Below are 22,306 nucleotides of genomic sequence, written 5' to 3' on the forward strand. Positions count from 1 at the left end.
CAATACAGTATGTTGTCTTATTTATTCATTTAAATATTTTTACTAGACAGCATTTTCTACTCCAGTAGCTCTAATTCCTCAGGTTTCCAGAAAAGTCAGTTCCTTCCAGAAGTGGTGTAGAGCTCTGTGCTGGGTACTCAGCTCTGGCTGTACACACACACTCCCCACCAGCATCCTCCCAACACAGCTACCCTGATTCCTACACATTTGGAAAGAAAAGAGGAGACGGTTCCCCTCGCAGTTATTTCATGCCGTGGAATCCTGACTGCTTGTTGAAAAACTATTTCCAATAAAAATGTAAGGGTTTTTTCCAAGGAAAGCTAACACTTTCTATCAAAAAAATATTTCTCAAAAATTAAACTCTAGTTTTAGCCAAAAACACGAGACCAGCCTTAGGTGTAGGATTCAGACCAATACTACAGGACAATCACAGAAGTTATAACCAGCTGAGCTAGGTTATTTACAGTGGAAGGCAAGCTGCAATTCCTTCCTTTGATCTATTTATTGGCTTCAGGATTACATTTCCCAACCATGCTTTTTAATCACTGTAAACATCGGAGGTGAAGAATTTGGTGGAGAGAAAATTGGCCGCTTCTTTGTGTTTTTGATCAGACGGAGCTTTGATGCCTTCTCTTTCCCCGTTCCAGTGCCTGAGCTTTATAAGTGACACCCCCACGTGGCCTCAGGCTCTGGGATCTGCACATGGAGTGCATTTCCTTGCCTACATCTCCATCCCCTGAGGGATACAACCCAGGGGTGATGCCCTTCCCAGCGAAGAGGGGCAGGGTGCCACACATTACCCCACAAGGAACACTGACAGGCCATGCTGTCACTCAGTCTCTCAGGGACAGCTTCCCTCCCGAGCAAGCCTGGAAGCTCACACTTTGCTTTTGCAACACCCCTCAGCCATGAGTTTCTCTCTGCAGTGCTGGAAAACCTCTGGAGTCAAGAAACCCGAGCATGGCTGGTGGGAATTCATGAAAGATGTGCCAGCACCGTGCAGCAGAGAGGGGGATCCAAGCTACCTCTGAATGAGACACCAGGGGTACAGCAGGAGGCTTTCTGCCACAGGGAGGAGCTCAGTGCAGGCTGCAAAGCATTTCTAGGAAGCTCCACAAATACTCAAAGCATCTGAATCTCATTGCAGAGCCTGCACTGCCAATTGTGCCTCCAGGCAGATAAGCTGCAAAGTGACTGAGAAAAAAAAAATCGTGTAGGTGAAGGTCTTGATCATGTCTGAAAAAGTAGAATACCCAAGAGAGTGATGGGGGGAGAAAAGAGCCAGCTTTTGTAAAAAGTGAGCATGTGAATGAACTCCGTGGCTTCGATTTTGTCCCACTTACTCTGTTCACCAGCTCTACAAAGTGTTTCTCACACAGAAGTGTATTTTTAACAACATGGAAAAGAATGTGCCAAAATTGGAAGCTCAAGCTACTTTTACCCTGTGTAAATGGGAGGCAAATGCCATGTAGAGGTTAAATGGCAAAGAAAGGATTTTTTTTTTTAAGACCAAGAATGGCCAAATTAGTATTAATGGGGCTGATCTTTCTGACTGTGAAATCTCACTGAATAAAAATATTTAACAAGAGAAATCCACAGCATTCTCTTCTACCTGAGCATCATGCACAACCAGAAACTGCTTTACCAAAGGAGTTAAAAGTGTCATGCAATAATGCAGCAAATCACTCTATGCAGCAAACACAGACACATTCTGTGGCAGTTTCCCCACAAGGTTCAATCTATGGGGTCAAAAAGTCTTGATTTATTATATAGCATTTGGACAGTTGTGAATGAAAATTTGCCAAAGATCAGAATAATCAACTCTTTCACCCAGGCAGTTTTTTTATGCAAGAAAAAAGCACAGAATGGGTCTGAGCAAAATAAATAAAAATTCCACACTTTTAACCAACAGAACCTTTTGCGTCATTCAGAAATATTTACAGACATCCAGAATCTTTTATCATCAAAAAGACTCTGGCCTTTCAAATTGCAACTTTTTCTTATATTTTTGTTTACTGATGGCCTTTAAACTGCTGGATATCTCTAACTTGTGGCATCTCTTCATGCCATGTCAAATGCAGGAACTTTTAAAGCTGTTCATTGGTATTTTTCCTCTTCCCTTGAAACATCTCTCTTTTGCTAAGCTGTCATCTGTGAGTTTTAAAGATAGCAGAACCCCATCTACAGCAGCATCCGTCACATGAGTCATGGCAGCTATGCCTCAAAAATCAGTTTTTATCGATTGACTGGGCCTCTGGTGCCAATATGGAAATCTTCCAACCTGGAAAGGGCCGGCTGTTTTAATACAATTAAATACAGCCAGGAAGAGGGCTGCAAATGGAAACATGCATTAGCCATTCATAGTATACAAGCCTCTCTCAGAGCCCAGTAAAGTGCAGCATCCCTGCTTCCCTTGCTTATTTAATTAGCACACAATGAAGGCCACTGAATTTCCCTGCAAAAGGTGTTGCGTACTTTGGACAAAAAAGAAAGGAGAAAAGAAGTTGCTTTAAAGTCCAGTCCAAAAAAATAGCTCCTTGCCTAAATGGCACTTTTAATAAAGACGTTTCCAGTGTTTGTTTATTTATCAAAAAGCAGTGTTTCTCTCGGGTGTTTTGATTTTTATTTCTGTGCACAAGAAGGAGGGGAAAAAAAGGGCTTTACTAAGCAAGTCTTTCAGTGAGACACCAGATGATGGATAGTCAAACACAGAGTCTCCTGTAAACACAGAGGTAACCAAAAGGTATGAACTGACTCATAATTGTGTCAACACAGGTCGCAGACCCTTGGTTTATTTCAGCCTTCCTGTTTTTCACAGATTTCTTTTCACACTACACTATTTTTTTTTAAGACACAGACTCTTTTCAGTACATCTTAGCGGGGTGCAAAAGCACACACGTTTTTACACCAAAATGTGGGCATCTACACACACATGTAGGCTGTACAATTTCAACAGCAGCATTTTCCACCTATTGCTTATGGCTACATTAAACTAAGCTGTGCAGTCCATGACTGCTCTAAATCAAAAAGTCCATCCCATTCCAGCCTCCAGCCTTTCCCTGGAGGCTCTTGGGAAGCATCCAGAAGAGAGGAACACAACAAAACCTCAACAGCCTAGTGCTCCAGCTCATCCAACCCTCCAAGACTCACTGTGATTTTTTTTTTTAACCTAAGTGGCAAAACTCTGTCTGATGGAAAATGCTGGGAGGAGGACAGGCAGCAAAGAGGTCTGTGATGAGCAGAACCTGCCTGTATTCGTCTTGATCTCTAAACAAATTGAACTAGGCTGTAGGCTTTTCCTTGTATAAGGTTTAGAACCATGGTTTGGGTTGGAAGGTTGGAAAGTTCCAATCCCCCTAAAAGACCTTCCACTAAAAGCCCCATCCAGCCTGGCCTTGGAGGAAAAAGTCTTTATGGGCTCTCTATTTCTGAACTAAAGAAATTGTTAGGGTAGGGGCTGATGTGCAGACACCCCAAGACACTGAATCCCCTGCATGTCCCAGAGCAGCTGAAGGGCCAGGAAAGATGTTTCAGCACATTCACTGTACCTGTCCAGACACTAGTCTGAAATCCTGAGATCCTTTTAAAGGACTTGCAGAAAATAACAAATGAAGAAGGGTTAAAGCCAGGGAAATTGTTCTTCCTCAGCAGAAGCAGGAAAAGAAGCCATTTAAGGGCAGACTGCAGTGACCAGTACTTGTTCCTGGGCTCCAGGGAGCACAGAGCCCTGGACAAGGGATCTGCAATGGATCCAGCCTGAGCACACACATGAAAAGGACTTAATGCTATAGACCCACCCACCCAAGATGTGTCAGACACCCTGTATGAGCCAGGAGAAGTTCAGACAACTGCTTATCTGGGATGTTTCAACTTCAGAGATTCACTGAAAATGGCAGAGCCAGCAAGGACAGATGACATTATTCAGGCTGAGCGGTGCCTTATTCCTTGTGTAATCACATCCAGCTCAACTCAACAAAAATCAGAGTTACAGAACCAGGATTTGGACCTTATTTCCCATTGTGCCAGTTTACAGGTAATCACTGTAATGGCTGAAACCAAATCCACCCAGAGATCCCACAACGGCTCTTGCCTGGTTACATCACCAAATTATTCACCAAAAAAATGCAAAACAATTACATTACGGTGAAGCTGACACACACAAAAAATGCCAGAAATAGCATTTCAGAAACAGAAATAATTGGCAGACTTAATTTTTAAAAGATTCCTCGTTTTAGGGTAGTACACCTTTGTAAAGAGAGAACATTTTATCTGGAGCCATTTTCCCCTTTGGAATCCAAGGCTGGCAGAACAATGGGGAGAATTCCCTTTACAAATTACAATATACTAAGTCAGATTTGCTTCCAGCAGGTTCTGTACCTTCAGAAATTGGTCAGGCTTTGTATATTGTCAGCTGGGGAAAACCTACACTCTATTCTCCTGCCTCCCCTCTTTTCTTTACCTCCTTTTAGCTACAACAGAAGGCAAAGGAAGAAAATTTTACTGAAGGATACCATGAAAAGGGTTTTCAAAACATTCCACATATTTTCTCTGCATAAACATGCTGTGGATTTCTAATGTAAATAGTGCCAGGGCACTGTCACTCAAACCCCAGGAGTTTACCCAAGTTAGACAAATTATGCTGCCCCTTATCTCAGTTGTTACAGATTCTTGCCCTTCATTCATTTCTTGCCAGTGGCTGGATTTTATGTGTAGGGAAGAAAAGAAGCCTCAAATGCTGAAGTTAACCTCTTGTGGTGAGACCATTAATCCTGGGCTTTCCAGGGGAGAATGCAGAAGGAGATAGCTACTAGCCATGTCTGCCAAGGCAGCAGTCAAAAGAATGCTGAAATTTGGCATGTATGAGCAGGAGAAATGCAGTGCTATGAAAATGGACACTGCAAGCTCCCTGCCAAATCTGCAGCTTTTGGCCCACATGAATAAAACAAATTAAGTTAAAAGAAGTTTTTTTACATGTCCTGTAAAAAACCTCCATAAAGCTGAGTTGTGGCTGTGAATAGGGGATGGTGCTGCTGAGCAAACATGCCTGTGACTGCTGCTTCAAACATCATATCCACACTATAATTAATATTAACTTCCAAGGCTCATTTCCTCCCAGATAAGGAGATACTTACTAGAAGGGAATGCAGGATGTGATGAGGGGATTTCTTTCTGAATGTGTTTTTGCAGCCACACTGCTAGGGACAGAGTGAAAGCCCCTGTCCCACATGGTATTGTCCAGCTGTGAAACCCCTTTGGGTCCTGGAACCTGTGTATGGAAAACAAAGGGCCTGGATGCTGCCAGCCCCATGTCCTGCCCTGCAAGTGCAGCATTCCAGTCTCTTCTGCCTGGTCCACAACCCCTTTTAGGAACAGAAAATGCTGAGTTTGCATGGCAGCACCACGGGAGGAACGGGCATTGCATGCCCACCTGTAAACTGATTCCCTGTAATGATGAGTACCTTTAATGCCATTCTAATGAGCCAGTTCTGATAGAATGTTTTCTTTATGCTGTTCTTCCAAAGAAGGGAAAAGCTCTTACCTATTGTTCTTCGGAGATCTTCACATTGGCTTATATGAGGGAATTTCAGGATTTCCTTCCACTTTTTGCTTTTGCCTTTGCGTTTCCCTCCACCCCCTGCAGAGAGAGAAATACCAGGATTAGATTACTTTGGGGGCATAATTCCACCTAGAGTTTACCTGCCCAGTCACAATTCTTATGGATACCATTAATAATTAAAGCTGAGACACTGTGGGTTGATGTACAAGCAGGTGCCTGGAAGTGTTCAAGGAAAGGTTGAATGGGGCTCTGAGCAATCTGGTCTAGCAAAAGATATCCCTGCCCATGGCAGGGGGTTGCAACTAGATGACCTTCAAGGTCCCTTCTAAGCCAAACCATTCTATGATTCTATGATACAGATCAAATTTCAACTTGTTTGAACTTAAAACAGACCAAGGAAGTGGCATCTGGCAGAAGATCAGCTCGCTAACAGTTGGGAGTCCAGGCTTGCTGCCCACCAGGTCCAGCTGAGATGACAGTGCTACCTCCAGCATCACCTCTTCCCCAACCAAGAGCCATTTCACACAAGTCAAACAATCTTGTAAAATTACAGTTCACACCTTTTCAATGCAGATATCCCCCTTCTGGTTTTGGGACAAGCCCTGATTCATATCCCCTCCCCCTTCTGGTTTGGGGACAAGCCCTGATTCTATCCCAAAAAAGCGCTGAAAACTGAAGATCCAAATTCAGTTCCCCCCATCCCCTTGCACCCTCACATTACATATCCTGCCATCATGGCACTACTGCTGCTGTTACACACTCTGGTCACTGCTGCTTCCACAGGAGAACTGAAGGAGAAAATTAATAGCTTCATGAGGAAAAAAATCACTTACTGGCTCTTCTTTCTGTTCTGCTTGGAGAGGCTGTGCGGCCAAGGAGGAGGAATATCCCTCTGGACATGAGAGCCCAGATGCAGACTGGGATTCTCCAAGTCCCTGTATTTACTGCAATTCAGTCCCTGCACACAAAACCTGATTCACTTGAGTCTATTTTATATGCACTGGCATGCTGAATGACTAATTGAGAGCTGAGTTAATTCTGTAGAGGGGTTGGTAGAGTCACAACTACAGATTGAGAGTGCCTTGGGTCCTGCATGACATTACAGGCTAAATTAGGAGAGCACTGACTCAAAAGGTAGCAGACCACCAGAGAGAAAACAGGAGCCTTGGAAAAAAAATTACAAGTATTGCACTCTGTGAGGCATTTCTGATCACACAATGTCACCTTTGGCATAGGAGAGCTTCTTTTGAATCTTTGCTTTTGATGGCCAATGGTTTTGCCATCAGAGTCTGCCTTGAATTATTTTAAATTTATTATTGATAGGAACTGATTGTATTTCTACAGTATGCAATGTAGAGCTGAGATATCTGCACTGGCCATGCAGGAACCAGCTTGTTTGGACTTTCAGGAGCACAGCCCTGCTATCCTTTCCAGGAATCAGACTGCAGCAAAGCACAGAGCTGTGACTGCCTCCCCACCACACAGTATTCTGCAACACAGACATACCCCTTGGGTCTGTAATGAATTCTGCTTCAAACCCCCCCTTCAGTGCATCCCAACCACTGCTGCTGAAGTCATTTCCTTCCCCATCCCTCTGCCCACAGCATCAGAGAGCTTGTCTTGCTCTCTTGGTCTTGCATGCTGAGGGCCTTAGGTGAACTACAAAGTGCTGTTAAGCATTTTGTGGGCTGGGGTGAGCACTGTGATCATCTGTTCACCAACTTCTGGAGCACATCTGCTCCCAGATGGCTCTGCTCTGGCTGCCAGTGGCCACAAGGAGTTGGATTCAGCAACCCTAAGGGTCTTCATTGGTTTTCATGTCCCCAAAAGCCATTCCTGCAATCCTGCACAGCAGCTCCTGCACGCCAGGCTGCCACCTCCACTTGCTCCTCTTTTCCTTCTCTTCCAGGGGCATATTCCTCTGTGCTCCTGCCCCTTATGCCTCATCACACTGTACTTACACTTCTCTCCCTGCACCCTCCCTTCATATACTCCTCTGGGAAAATGATCCTTCACCAGGAATTCCTGCTTCTTTCTCTCTTCCAGTCATTCTCTATGGCTGCATTTTCTTCTCTGAACCATTCTTCCCGGAATTTTTCTTCCCTGTGTGTTTTTCTTCACACTTATTTATCTTAGAATCACAGAATCCTACAATATACCGAGTTGGAAAGGACCCATCAAGATTACTGAGTCCAGCTCCTGGCCCTGCACAGGACACCTTAAGAAACACACCTGTGCCTGAGAGTGCTGTCCAAATGTTTTTTGAACTCAGACAGGTTTGCTGCTGTGACCCCTTCCCTGGGGAGCCTGTTCCAGTGCTCAGCCACCCTCTGTGTGAAAAACGTCTTCCTGATACCAAACTAAACCTCATGTGCCACTCATTTCTGCAGCACCTCTGCCCAAGGGTCAGACAGAGATGCTGCTTGGGGCAAGCAGGAGCTCTCTGCTCAAGGGATGTGCAGCTGCCTGGGCAGCAGTGCCTGCTCCAACAGTATTTCCAAACTCTGCTGGACACAGGAGGCGGGGGGGTCAGCCAGATGAAACCATCTTTTAGGCCAGTACATCTTCACCCCCTGAAGGTCTGCCCTGCAGGCACAAGCACTAGAGATTCCAGAGCACACCTGCTTCTCCAGCCACCTTTACAGAAGTCCTCTCAAAAAGGCTCCATCTTTAGCAGCATCAAGCAACACAGAATATTGCAGAATAGCCCTTTGCTTTAAATGACAGCTCTGAGATTTGTGCAGAGGTGATATGATTCTGCGAAGCTGGGCCAGAACATCTTTAAAATCCATTCAATGTAAAATATGTATTGATGTATTTACATTGGATGATGTATTCCTGACATTAAATTTCCATCAAAACTAGGGAAGGGCTCTGCGGTCCCCCGTTAAAACCGTGATCGATACAGCCAGCATGTTCCCTTCTCTTTTGTGGCTATCCTCCAAAAATAAGCAGCCTTGCCTGATGAATCATTTGCTCTTAGCTGAGCGTGAAGCAGCGTTCCTGCTTTGCTTGTGACGTCTTTATGTTAAAGATTCTGATCAAGTGCTTTAATCGACCTGACCTTTCCGCTCCCAGCTTTTCTTGTGGAGCCAGCAGTGTTTGCTGGCTCCAAACGTTAATTCTGGGGGGGTTTGAAGGACATAATGCAGTGAGACAGCTGAGACACAGTAAATTGTCTAGCAGAGCTAAAAGCTAAAAGGGGAGGTTTCTCTGAATAGGTCATGGTGCAGGTTGCAGAGGGAAGCTTTTCACACATTGCCTTGATTGCTGCCTTTGCACCCTCTATTCCATACAGGAGGATTTGCATTCTTCAAGGCAGTTCTCAGGGCAGGACTTGACAGATGTGCCATGTTTTAAATGTAAGTTCCATCATGCAGTGTTGGAGGGTCTGACTGCTTTAAAATTTTGCTTTGCTGATGACAACAAAAGGTGAGCTGCCAGCAACAGCAGGAAAGCTCAGCCCCGCTTCCTTGCCTGCACTCAACACCTCAGCATTTGCAAACTGAGGGTTGAAGCTAATTCTCTAACATGTCAACCAGTCCTGCAGGAAACAAAAGCATTTGCTCTACATCTTACCTACTGAAAAATACATGGCATTTTTCACATCATCTTGTGATGCTGCATGGCAAATCTAGCTCTGATCTCTGCCTGTGAGGAGAGAGACATAACCAGAGGCACACATGTAAAACATCTGCCAGCAGGAGTTACCCTTATCCTACCTTTTTCCCCCTCCATTATTCAGTATATACTTATTCTCCTAACACCAAGAGGAGACAGGAAACCACCTGCATATTATTAAGCCAGTGAGCTATTAAGTGGCTTGTCCAAAATGAAATGAAATGAGAAATCAGAGATGAAGATGAAGCTGAAGAAGCCAAGGCTTTGAGACTCTTAATTCTGCTAAAGACAGCATCAAGCCATGCTCCTGCTCAGGTGATTGAAGATTATTTACAACACAGAGTAAAACATATTGTTGGATGAATTTATTCCAGCATCACGCCTGTAGCATATTCCATTTGTGCCTCATACCACCAGGCAAGGTGGATTTTAAGGATGGATAATCTGGCTTCCTACTGCTGCTCTGTTCTTGCCCAGGTTGATAAAATAGCAGCACATCCCATGCTGCCAGGCTTGGCTAATCCAAATATTTCAAATATTTCATACAACTGTATTAATTGCAATCTAGTTAATCCCCAGATCACTGGAGGATGACTACAGCTTCTATCTTCCACTTCACAACAGTACCTGGGTTGTCACCCAAGGCCTTCCCAACAACATTAGAGAGCTCTGTAGCCTCAGAATGCAAGGCCTTGATTACACAGTGAAAGCAGTGAAACAAACTCCAAAAATATTAAAAGTCAGAAAAATCATGGTTAGTGTCCTATTTCCACTCACAAGGTATTCATGTTTCTTCTCTTCCTCCTCTTGCCACCCTTTCTATCCTCTGTCCCATGGAAGTGTTTGAAGCTATGTGTTATATATGGAATTGTCATATTAGAGTAAGGTCTGGCCAGTACAGGATGAACTTCAGGCAGCTTCAGAGGAACATCTTGGAAAGCTGTTTCTGAAGTATTTGAAAAACATTAAATTTGTTCCATATTCTGTTAATTAGATATGGCTAACAAAACATGAAGGTATATGGCTTCCAAACAATTTCTTTTTCTTTTTTTAGCATTTGTGCTACTTAGAATTAGTCTGTTCTTATGATCCCGGTAAACGCCCTGCACTGTTGAATGCCCTCATGTCTCATGTGGGTGTGAATATCAAAGATTAACTGTGTATTTGTGAAGGAAAAGAATACTAATTTTAATCTTGTTTTCCTAGAGTGCCTTGTCCTAATGAGACAGCATTAATAAAACTTACCAGCCCATCATTTTCCCCCAGGAATTTTTCATGTCTAATACATTCAGCCTCTAAGGCAAACAGTTTCACCCTTATTAGACCTGTTTCATGTGGAAGTTCTCCCAGGTTCACTATTCTTCTTTCCTATTAGTTCCACCCACACTCAGCCATACTAGCAAATAAAACTGGCTTGTTATTAAAGAATGAAAGACTGCTTGCTCTCTGCCCTCCATCCTGCCTCTCTCCTCTGGGAAAGCAGAAAAAAACACCAGGAACCCTGTTTTATTCCGAAAAGATCTTGGATGATACTCCTGATTTAACTTGTGCTTAAAACAAGCACTTCAGGAACCTCTTCATGAATCCCCTCCTGCCAGCCAAGGAAAATGCGATGAGTATGAGAGCTGGATTTCCAAGAGCAGGTGGGTGTCCACCATGGGGTGCAGTGCCTCTGCAAACCGGTCTCTAGAGGCTCTCTTTTATCAGATACAATAAAAAATCCACTGCAAGCCCTCAGAAGAGAGTCATGTTACACAGCTCCTCTTATCGGCGCTAATCTGTTTTTATCTCCCGCAGCCTTTTTTGAGGAGCTCGGCTTGGGAGAGTCACAGACCATGATAAGGGTTTTGTGCCCATCTCCCCGGCTGCCACAGCACATTTGCTCGTAATGCTGCTACAAATACCTAAGCCTGACAACCACTGTGTAGAACACCTCACTGCTTTTTGGGAATGAAGAGCAGATGTGCTTCATGTGTAAGCCTCCAGAACCACATTGATGGGAATTTCACAAGCAAGAGCACAAGCAGAGTCAGGCTGGCTTTGCAATCTGAGGGCAAAATATTTTGTATACAACTGGCATCTAAAGTACTATTAACCTTGGCTTATGGGAGTCAGTGTTGATAAACACTTACTGCAGGAATATCTTCCTATGATTTAAAGAAGAAATCAGGCAATAATGCAAATACTGATAAGAGGCTGAAACATGACTTTAACCACACATTTTTTATGTTAATAATAATAATAATATGCTTTAGTAACATCCACTGCCCTGAAGGGACAGAGAAATCTAAGGGATTAGTCTTTGAAGACTGATCCCCAGGGCTTAACCATCATATGTCAAGGCCATTTTGTTACTACCCTAGGAATATAAAGGAGTCTTTGCACAAGCTACCTTCATGCCTGGTCAGAGCACATTGAAAGGACTTAACTAAACTTAAAAATCAAGCCTTTAATTTCTTCTCTAAGTCTTAAGTAGGCTTAAGAATCCCAGTTTGTGGCATTCTCCACACAACTCTGCCTACATCCTCCACTGGATATTTTTAATGCAAGTTTGAGATTATTTGAACAAGTTTTCTTTGGGTTTTGTGGGTCAGCTCACATATACTGGGTTTACATTTTGCTGCTATGCTAACAGAGAGTTGCTTGGTCACAAATTTCCCTGGATGCAGTCTAATTTCACCCAACATAAACACCTATAGTTTGTCTATTACTGTGTGTCTCTCTCTTTTATACCTTGTATTCAACTGCATTGTGTTTATCTGCAGCTGATAAATGAGCAAAAAGAGATTGTTGGCTTTTATGCCAGGAACATACAAAGATAATCCAAAAGATACAAAGTCCATGGAAGATTTACAATCTATTAAAAAACAAACAAACAGTAAATCCTACAAAAATTAAGCCATCTATAATCTAAAACAGTAAAATTGAGAAGAACCCAAAATTTCAATTTCCTATTCTTGACCTCAAAGTAAACAAGGCTACTGGCACAAACCCAGACGTTTTTGTTGGGTTTAGAATGCACTACCATGTACTGGCTGATTCAACATATCTGGGAGACTTTCTGGGGACTGTTGAGAGGTTTTCTTCATCAATAGTGTGGATAACAGAAAAAAAAATTGTAACACTTCCACATCAATGATTACTATGGGAGACCAAGCTTTTGAACAGAGTTGTTGAGATTCAAGGTTATCACCCTGCTGAAAATATTAAATCTCTCCGTGGACCTTACCTCCAAACTGCAGCTGAGACGGTATTTCGAAGTTCTACAAAATTCTGATGTAAAGACATTAAACCATTTCACTGTGATAACATTTGAGTCATCTCAGTTCTCTAACGTCAAAACATTATCATAGAACATATCAAATAGAGTGCTAAGATATCACTGGAACAAAATGGGTATGGTAAATTGACATTCTTTACTTTGTTAAGATGATGTTTCTATATTGTCAATAAGAAGGTAGAAAAAGCAAATCATCTTTTCTTTTAAGCAGACACTTTCCTGCAAACCCTTTAATTTTTGACAAAACTTCATTCTCTGAAAGGAAGATTCTTTTGTCAGAAATGTTCTCAACTGTCACATGCTCTGAAGTACACAAGAATTAAACAAGGAACGTGGTCTCCCCATAGCTGAATGTTTGAGTGACTCTAAATTCCCTAAATTCTAATTTCTTACCAATTCCCTTGAGTTAATTTGCACAGCTGTGAGTTACACTGACTGTAAGAGACCCGCTTCCCATTCTTCCAAAGTAAGAATGCAAATCCCTGCTCCAGAAATCCTGCTTGAATAGGGCTTGATAACATCTTTCCAGGAAGGAACTCCTCTTTAAGCAATGGCTTTTAAACTTATGACCTGTTCTATATATTTATTACCCTGTTTAGCAACATGAATGTAAGCTACCAACTGATACCTCCAAACCCAAACCTGCAAATGCAACTTGGGGTGGTCCTGTGCATGGTCAGGATGATGATCTTTGTGGGTGCCTTGTAATGCAGGATATTCTATGAGTCTGTGAATAGTCTATGAGTTTTCTATGATATTTCTATGATTCTATGACATTCTATGAGTCTCATCACCCACACACAGTCCATGCATTGCCCACAAAGACTGCCCAGGAGGATGTTTAGTGTTCCTGGATACAGCTGCGCTCCTCAAACAGCCCAAATGTTCTCAGGGCTGGCCCCTAAACCCAAAATACCTCACAGGGACTCCTGCATCCTAGTTAGACACTGAGAGAAGTGACTAGAAACCTAAAAAGCTCTGCTGATTTGCTGATCCATAACATGCAGTTCTGATGTTTAGCAACACAACAGAACAATGTGCAACACGAGACAGGCAGGAGGAGTGCAAGGAAACCTGGCCCTGGTACAGGCAAATACATGGGGCTCAGCTCTCTTGAAAAATATGATGCCAGTTCCAGAGGGAGAACATGCAAAAACCCAGCCCTGAGCAGGAAACCATGTGGGTTCTGTCTGTCCCTTGTCAAAGAGCTGTGTGGGCTTTTTCTCCTGCAAATAGTTCTGCAGTATCTAAAAAAATAACTTAGCCCCTGTGCTCCTGACATTTGAGTCTTATAAGGAGTATTTCTGAACTGTGGGGAGGAGATCCAGCTGGAGGGGAGGTGAGAATTCAAGTGTTCCTATCAGCACTCTACAGCCAAGCTCTGAGAATTATATTCTCTTCTGGTTTTTTACCCTCACCTAAATAAACTTACCAACAAGACTAAAGAAAAGAATTTTTGTAAAGATCATGAAAAATTAATAGCTTGAGACTAAAACAATAGCTTGTTTTATTAGGCCTGGCTGATTTAATAGTTCCAGCAAATTGGTAGAATTGGTAAAGCTTTGAGATGTTCTGACAAGAACCCAGAAATCCACATGTTAAAAATGGTGAAAATTAGGCTGAGAATCTCCTTGGTACATGTGTATGGGCTATACTGCCAGAATTTTTTAGGAGGATTTCCCTTCCATGACACCTTTTGCTTCCAGAGTCAGCCAGGAAGAAAAGTGCAGCATCACAACATGTCTCACACTAGGTCGTGTTCTATTTGGGATCAGGATCAGACACATTTTTCTTCACCACAAAAGCAGGTAACTACCATCTTCCTGCTTTCCACGGTCAAGGAACACACTAATTTCTCAGACACGTTCATAAAACATAAATTAAACCCTAGATATATGAGGAGCCTTCAAACACGCCACAGGGGCAATGTGCAGAGGGGTGAAACCCCCCTGAAATGCCTGGTTACAACAGGCATTTGCCAGTTGCAGTGGCTGACTGGCAGAGGAGAAGAGATGTGGGCACAAGCATTGATTGGAGGAAGGAGATTCTGTGTGGATGCCAGGGAAAGCTGTAAGAGGGTGCACAGGACTGATCAAAAGGACTTGGCCAGCTTTAGGGGAGACTTCCCCATCACTTAGCTACAAAGCCTGGCCTTGGCCCCATCATCTTGTCCAGCAACAGCTGCTTTCTATGGATGGTGCTGCTACATCACCCCTGAAACCACAGAAAACATCTTCTTTAAAAACCATTGACAGCCCAAGACGTGATGGTAACAGTATTGTATGCGTCAGCTTTTGGGATCATTGTTGCAAAAGGTTACAGAAGGGATTTGGGTTAATGGAGGTAATCTGTGATTATCTGATGCAACAGATTGCTCTGCCAGTGACTCATTCCTTCTGCCACAATATACTGTGGGCTGCAGCTGCAAATAGCGAGCAGGATGGAGCTGGCTCCCAAGCTAAAACTGTCCCTGTTGTCTGGAGAAACCCCTACAAGAGGGGGTGCCAAGGCATTGCAGGTGTGTGACAGCCTGGCACAGCTTTCCTGAGGGGAGTGGGCTGCAGAAGTGTACTACAGTCACTCATTCATGGGTGTTACTATAGCTACCAGTTGAAGGACTCAACACAAAAAGCAGAACTAAAAAAAAAAAAAAAAAACAAAGAAAATATAAAAATTAGGAGGTAGAAGACAAAAAACAAGGAAACTTGCAGAGCAAAGGCAGAGGGTTCCTCTGATTAGCTAATGAAGTGCTTCAAAAGCAGTGACTGAAAAATGAGGCTTGAAGGTTGCATGGTGTAAGCGTCAGATGATGCAAGCAGCTGGCCCAGCTCGGCTGCCTCTCCCACCCACCCACCCGGCTGTCTTAATAAACACAAAACAGAGCTCTGTGCCAGGGATGGATTAACTATTTCCTCATGGCTCACACAGTCCTGCACTTCCACTGGCTCTCACTGCAGCCCTGGGGCCAGAACTAAAACAAGGTCTTGATTTGGGCCATCAGCCCCCCCGAGAGCAGTGTGGCAGCAAAGATCCTACCACCAGGGACTCCAGGAGAGAGCAAAAGCTAAGTACTGTCATAGCCTGGGAGATGAAGCAAGAAGAATAAACAGCACCATGCAGCAATCCCACACCACCCACACCTCCTGGTGGAAAGCCCCTGCCTCTGGTCTGGATGCCCAAGGTAGCCCAAAGCACCAAAAGCAGCTGCAGCCAGGGAAGGGCACTTCTAATATGTACATAAATCTAAATTAATGTATGATTCCCACTCACATGCTTTCCTGACAGCCAGCTGTTCCCTTTGCTTGCTGTTATCGTCACTCAGAGATGAATGCCACTGCCTGGGACAGCTTCTTAGCAATTTTTATTACAAAGCATATACATTTGGCTGGTGGTGGGCAAGAGCTAAGCCTCTGAGTAAATAAAATACCAGGACAGCTCGCAGGGAATGACAGAGAACAGATATCTGTGGGGTCTTTACCCTGGCTCTGAAAGCCAATAATGGCAGGAGGTCAGAGATCAGCAGCTTAATTGTCCAGTGATTTAATGGTGACGAACGTCTGTTTCCCCTCTTGTTAAAACTGACACCAGATATTTCAGAGAAAGCAGAGGCACACTTGGCTACAAAGGAATGTTTTGATGGCTGAGGCTGAGATTGTTGCCAGCCCCAGCCCGTCAGAGCAGTGCAGGTCAAACGAAGTCACTGTAGGAAACTGCTGCTGACTCCAGCACAAACCAGAACCTTCTGGGCCCAGTCGAGCAGACACAGATTACCCTGCTCACTTTGGAAAGGAACACTGTTTGCTTGTATTTAATAAAAATGTCAGATCTAGAGCTTTGAATAAGCAAGCATTAAAAAAAAAAAAAAAAATTGGAGGAGTGTGAATTGCACCACAAAAATCAGCCGGTACTTGTTTCCTCTCATTTTGAGGAAAAATAGAGAGCAACAGGGAAAAAAAAAAAAAAAAAAACAGAATATATTAAAAAATATAAAAAAAAAAAATCTGTACATCTTCCCTCTCCAGAAAATGTCTCTCTTTCATTGTCCTGCACAACCCTGGTTCAACAATGCATCTCTTAGTGGAAATTGTCATCATGGGACGAGTAAGGAAACTGGGAAATACATGGGGACCACTTTCACCCAGTTAGTGACATTTTCTGAAGCTGCCTAATACTTCTCTATTGAAACAACTTCCACAGGGAAGAATGAGGTCTACTTACTTATTTTCTTCCAGTTGCTCAATCACATTGCAATTCAGATTTTCATGTGTAGCTGTAAGGACAAGGATGAAAGCTTCCCTTTGTTTGAAGGTGATTGTGTTAGTTTTGAGCTGTTGTGAAAGAGACTGTAGGGCACATCTTTCCCCTTCATCTGAATACACGTGAACACCTCTGGTGTTTAATTTAAGCTTCACAAACAAGGAACAAGCACTTTCTGGATATTAAAAAACACAGCGTCAACCTACCAGTCAGTTTTTGAGAATCATAATGTGACTTCTTACGTGGCAAGTAATCCCCCTCATTATGGGACATGCTGATACCTTTAATTAACAGTGGTAATATATAACACTGTTAACAAGGATGCATAACCCTGAATTAGGTGACTAAAGTCTAAGTATTCTTTCAGCACTGTTTTCTACAGGGGTCATGATGACTGAAGAACAGCTACACCAGTTTTCAAGTCAATCTATGTGCTCAGTCTCTGGCTGAGCTAATTATAATGGTGCCTTTAGCATCACTGTCTTTAAGTGTCTGCCAGCATGTCCCTAACAAACCACCAGCTCCATGTTTTTCTAGTCCAGACAGAAGAGTCTGACTATCAGGTCAGAGTTCATTCATTTCCAAAGCCAGGCTTCCATCCCACATGAATCCAGCTTGCTGAACTTCAATTACCAGTGGAGAAGTTCATGACAAGACATCATTGATCAGTGTATTTGACAAATTAATGACAAGACATCACTGAACAGTGTATTTGTTTGATTCATGCTGCTGCCCCTAATCAATACCTGGGGGAGGAAGGCTGCTGGGTCCTCAAAGGCTAAAGAGACTTAATGTGGTCCTCAAGGTCTAAGGGAGGCATCTGGCTCAGCATTTCCAGTGTGAGGATGGCGTGACCTTCACATGGGCACCAGACAGAGAGCTGTCCCTGCAGGCCCCATGGCCCACGTCCTCCCAGCTGAGCAAAACTAATTGAAGGGCTTTTGAAGCAAAGGTCTGTGAGCTGCAGCTTTGGGAAGGACAGTGGTCAGGGTGCAGCCCACACAACCTGTAACAGTGCTGGTGGTGCAGAGCACAGCACTGCAATGCCAGGGGCATGACTGGCTATAAAGTCAATTGCATGGAGTGTGATTCTGATAAATGAGGTCTGTGTACTGCTTGTGTGGCACTTGGAGTCACTCTGGAGCTGAACAGATCTACAAGGAAGTCACAATCTCTGCAGCAAGAAACACTTTCTGTTCAGGTGTTTTATGATACCCACTTTTTTAGGCTTGCTATTATTGCTCCTTGTTGGGTGTCAGGGCAGAGAAAAGAAATTCAGCTATTGCTTTAGATAATATTCTGATTTTCAAACTCATGAGAGAAAAACTCCAAGCAGCTAGGCAGAGAATCCCAGCCTCCTTATCTCATCCAACAGCCCCAGTGACGCAACACACTCTGCACTGTGCTCAGCAAACACTGATCTTCGTGTCTAAGCATCTCAGCCCAAGAGGCACATGTGCTATTTTAGCACCTCTTGGGACCATTCTGGGAGATAATGTAATTAATATTATCTTGGTGACGGCTATTTACCACATCCCACTGGGAAACTGCAATCTGTGCTCATGGAACTTGAACCCAATTAATACCCACTTCCTACCAGTTTCAGGTGTCTCCTAATTTGAAGATACATTTACAGACAAAACAGGTCAGTAACTCTTCCCAGTGAGCCAAACGGCATCTTAATCACTCGTGTTTAATAGGAAACAAAGGACCGAGCACTGATAAAGTTCACCATTATGCTTTTGAGGAAAAGACAAGTGACTACAGAACAATCTGATAACAGGAGAATTTGCTTCCTGTGTAACTCGATATTTATAAACCCTCTCAGCAAGGGGGCAAAAAGGAAATAATTTCAGCTGGCTGAAGTTAACATTCCAAAATACGTTTTAAAATGAAAACACAAACAGGACTACAGCTGAAAACAGTGCTTCTGGGAAAAACATGAAGAAAGAAGAGGAGGCAGGGAAGCCAGGGCTCCTGGGCATGTTCTCCATGTGCCTGGGGACATTCCTGCACCTTGCACAGCACAGAGCCACCCTCAGCCTCCCCAGCAGCAACAGGGGACACGGCGTGCCAGGGTAGCAGCTGGAAGCAGGATTGTCCTGGCTGTGCTTTCCACTTTCAATGGAAAGACTGACTGGATTTAACAATCTCCCTCTGTCTCCAGCAAATATACAAGTGCCTCTACAGGTATGAAAACATGGGATTTCTTTTCAAGGTAAAGGCTGGACTTTCAGTCTTACTGGGATCTTCAGTTATTTTCTATGCTTTTGTATAGTTAATCCTCTTGAAATGCAGTCTGTGATTGCCCTAAAACTTGTCTCAAGAGCAGAACTAGTTCTTGATCCAAACAGCCTCAAGTCCAGCACCTATAACTCCAGCTGATTTTATCAGGGACCACAAATTCCAGCAAGCCCTTCAACAAGCCCCTTGTGAGAGGGAGCGATAAGGACCTGAACTGAGGAGTGCTCTCTGCACAAAATTGTAAGTGCTGAGTATTTCTGGAGTAAGTGCTGTTTTCCAAGGCTTCCTGGTATGGAAGCTTTTCATGGGAGTATAATGTGGGAGATGTGGAAGAGTGCTTACAGTGATAGTAAAAATAAAAATAAATTATTTGCATTTTATGCCTAAAAAGGCAATGTTCTAAATTATTAAAAAAGAAATGTTTATCTTCCAGAGGCAGAAAAACAAATATTGGGGGGTGGAGGGGAACCCAGTAGAAGGTGCACCTATTTTGTTTCACATTTTCCACATTAGTAGATGACAAAGCCATTTGCACTTTGATGCCTTGGCTTCAGATTATCAAGTAGAAGATTTCTGAGTCGCTTTTAAAGTACATAAATAAAAATAATAAAACGAACACACTCCTTGGCTTTTCAGCAGTGCCCTCTACTTAAAGACATAAAAGCATTTTGCAAACAAAAATAGCGAAAGCTTTTCCAGCTTAATTTTGCCCTCACATAAATTAGCATGACTTTTACAGTCGTGTTGAGACACTCCACATGTGCAACTGGGAAAAGAAATTATCACAGGCAGTTTAAATGCTCAGCTTTAATTAGGAAAAAGAAAACCAAAATAAAACCAGACCCATTTTTCTTGAAAAGTTTTCCAGTTGATATTGTCAGAAGACATAAGAAAACTAAGGCTGCTAGCAGGAAAAGCATTCTTAAATTTGTTTTATTCTACCCAGCTCTGGAGAGAGGACACACAGAGGTGTGGATTCCCTCCATCAACTCCAAATGGCTGGTCACAGGGGGTTGCACATCACCTTCCTCCTGCTGAGAGAACAAGCAGCTGGAGAGAGCAAAAAGATCTGCTGAGAAAAGCCTGACACTCGCCCTTTACCAGACACCCGAGGATCCAACGGCATGGATGTTTAATCACTTCCACTGCTCACAGGACAACTTAGCATTTCCTTTTCTGCAATGCCTGGAGGCCAACAAATTCAGGACCTCTTTGTACGAGGCAACACATGAACACAGATCCCATCTCCGAAGAGTTTCCAGCTTGGTACAGCAGTCAAAAGCACTCCCCGTGACATCCTGAACCCGCTGCTGTCACTGGGGATGCTGCCTTTGCCTTCAGCAAGGGTTAGGATTTCATCCCCTGTAGCTTCAGAGGGTCACAGTTTTCCCACTCATCAACACAATTGCTTTCTGAGGAAGGCCCATTTTTCAAAATGGGGTGGTATTACTGAAAAAACATTGAAAGTTGCCAGGAACAATCAAGGGCTATAAATGCACTGTTGTCCAGGGCTGACTGCATTTCAAACAGATTCAATAAAAACATGACTATGGGAAGAATAATGAAAAATTAAGAGCAAGTCAGGCCAGGTGTTTCCCCTCACTTTCACCCTGACATTTCTTGTCTTTCTGTCTTCTGCCCATCTCTAACATTTCTAGCATTAACTACTTATTTTATATTCCAGTTTTGTCCTCTTTTCACCTCTTGCTGACTATCAGCCTCTGATGGCACCTTCTATCTCTAACCTGTTCCAAACTGGACTGCTACGCCTCCACATCATTCCTACTCTTGAAAGCAACCCTAGGAATAGGAGCTTGGAGTTTCTTGCTCTTTCCTTCCCTTGTTTCAGGGAAATGCCTCTAGGAATGCTCTGCAACAGGCATGCATCAGTCTCTGAAGAAGAAAATACAAAGGATTTTTCATTGGAAATCACTCACCACAGCATTAAGACAACTGAATGGAAGGAGTTTATGGCAATTTGCTCACACACACCAAAAAAAAAAAAAAGGCAAAAAAAAAAAAAAAAAACCCAAAAAACAACCAAGTATAGTACTTTGGTCTTGTCCTGAAATCCAAGAGAGATACAACAGCAGATGTCTTTCATCTATATGACCTTTTCCACTAAGACAAAGAAAGACAGGATATTAAATCACAGTTTAAGATTTTTATGACTCTTGGCAAGCATTTATTTATTATGGGTTTGTTTGTTTTGGGACTTTGTTTTTAGGCAAAGTGTTATTTTTTGTACTTTTCGTGGAACTCCAACTGAAATACCATAAAAATGCCTAAGACAAATTTCTTTTAGGTGATTTGCACATTTTCAAAGTCACAGGCTGACTCCCCTTCCAACTCACATTGCTCAGACCAGCGTGTTTAAACCAGAACAACCATATGACACGAAGACTGCAATTATTTTTTCACAAAGTCATGGGAAACCTTGCTGGTATGCCATCATCATGTGAGGAGGACAGTAAATCCTTTAACCAGCAGCTAGATCTAGATCAGGAAACGTGCTCAAAAGCTGTACCATGTCCAGTGAAAATCCCTCAGTGACTACAGCGGGGAACACATGGTGACAGCAGGACACAGCACGAGGAATGTGAGAGAAAACACAGATTAATTGCATTTGTCTTCTTGATTTGCTTACACCCTTGGCTGGAGAGGAGCTCTCCCTACCATGCTCAGCTTACCTTACAGATGACTAAGCAGACAGGAGGATAGGGATGGCACCAGGAAAGACAATCCAGGGGAAAGGACATTAACCTCAGACCCTGGGAGGATTAGCTTTAAGTCCTTCTTCTAGCACAGATTTCTCACTTTATTTTAGGCAAAGAGTTGGGCTGTGTAAACACCTTGTGAAAATAAGGGCTCTGTGATCACAGATGGACTCAGAGGTGGCTGAAGCAGACACAGGTCTGTTCACCCAGCCCCTCTGCCAGGGGCTGTTACCCTTGGAGAACAGCAGGTTTAATGGGCTGTGCTCCTGATTCACAGGGGCTGAAACTCCCCTTATCCCAGTGGGCTCTGATCCCTGCCTGCAGGGTCATCCCACCTAAAGCTCCACAGCACCTCAACTCTGAGCCCTTCATCTTGCCCTCAGTCAGTTCCCAGCACATAGCACAAACCCAGAGCATTTCCTAAGCCTCCCTTTGATATTGATGGGTGTAAATACATTAAAGACTGAGAAACCCTAAAGCCTGATAGAAATTTTCTGTGAAACACTTTTCCCTCAGAAAATACCCATCAGCCAAAAGCAAATGTTTCACAGATGTGTCACTTCTGATAATATTTTACTTTTAAATGTAGGAAATTTAAAAGGTCCTCAGTAAGATTAAAAACAGTGTTTC

At 43.2% G+C, this 22,306-nt stretch overlaps 1 protein-coding gene across 1 annotated transcript in view; it reads right to left on the bottom strand.

Moving 5' to 3' along the window:
• GRK5 (G protein-coupled receptor kinase 5) overlaps positions 1 to 22,306 on the bottom strand; it is a 148,350-nt gene that overhangs the window by 80,441 nt on the left and 45,603 nt on the right. Inside the window, exon 2 of the mRNA XM_053984210.1 lies at positions 5,540 to 5,635. Coding sequence (XP_053840185.1) covers positions 5,540 to 5,635 — 96 coding nt within the window. The remainder of the gene's footprint in view (positions 1 to 5,539; positions 5,636 to 22,306) is intronic.

Source organism: Vidua macroura, chromosome 8 (genome assembly GCF_024509145.1).
Source record: "Vidua macroura isolate BioBank_ID:100142 chromosome 8, ASM2450914v1, whole genome shotgun sequence".
Taxonomy (NCBI): domain Eukaryota; kingdom Metazoa; phylum Chordata; class Aves; order Passeriformes; family Viduidae; genus Vidua; species Vidua macroura.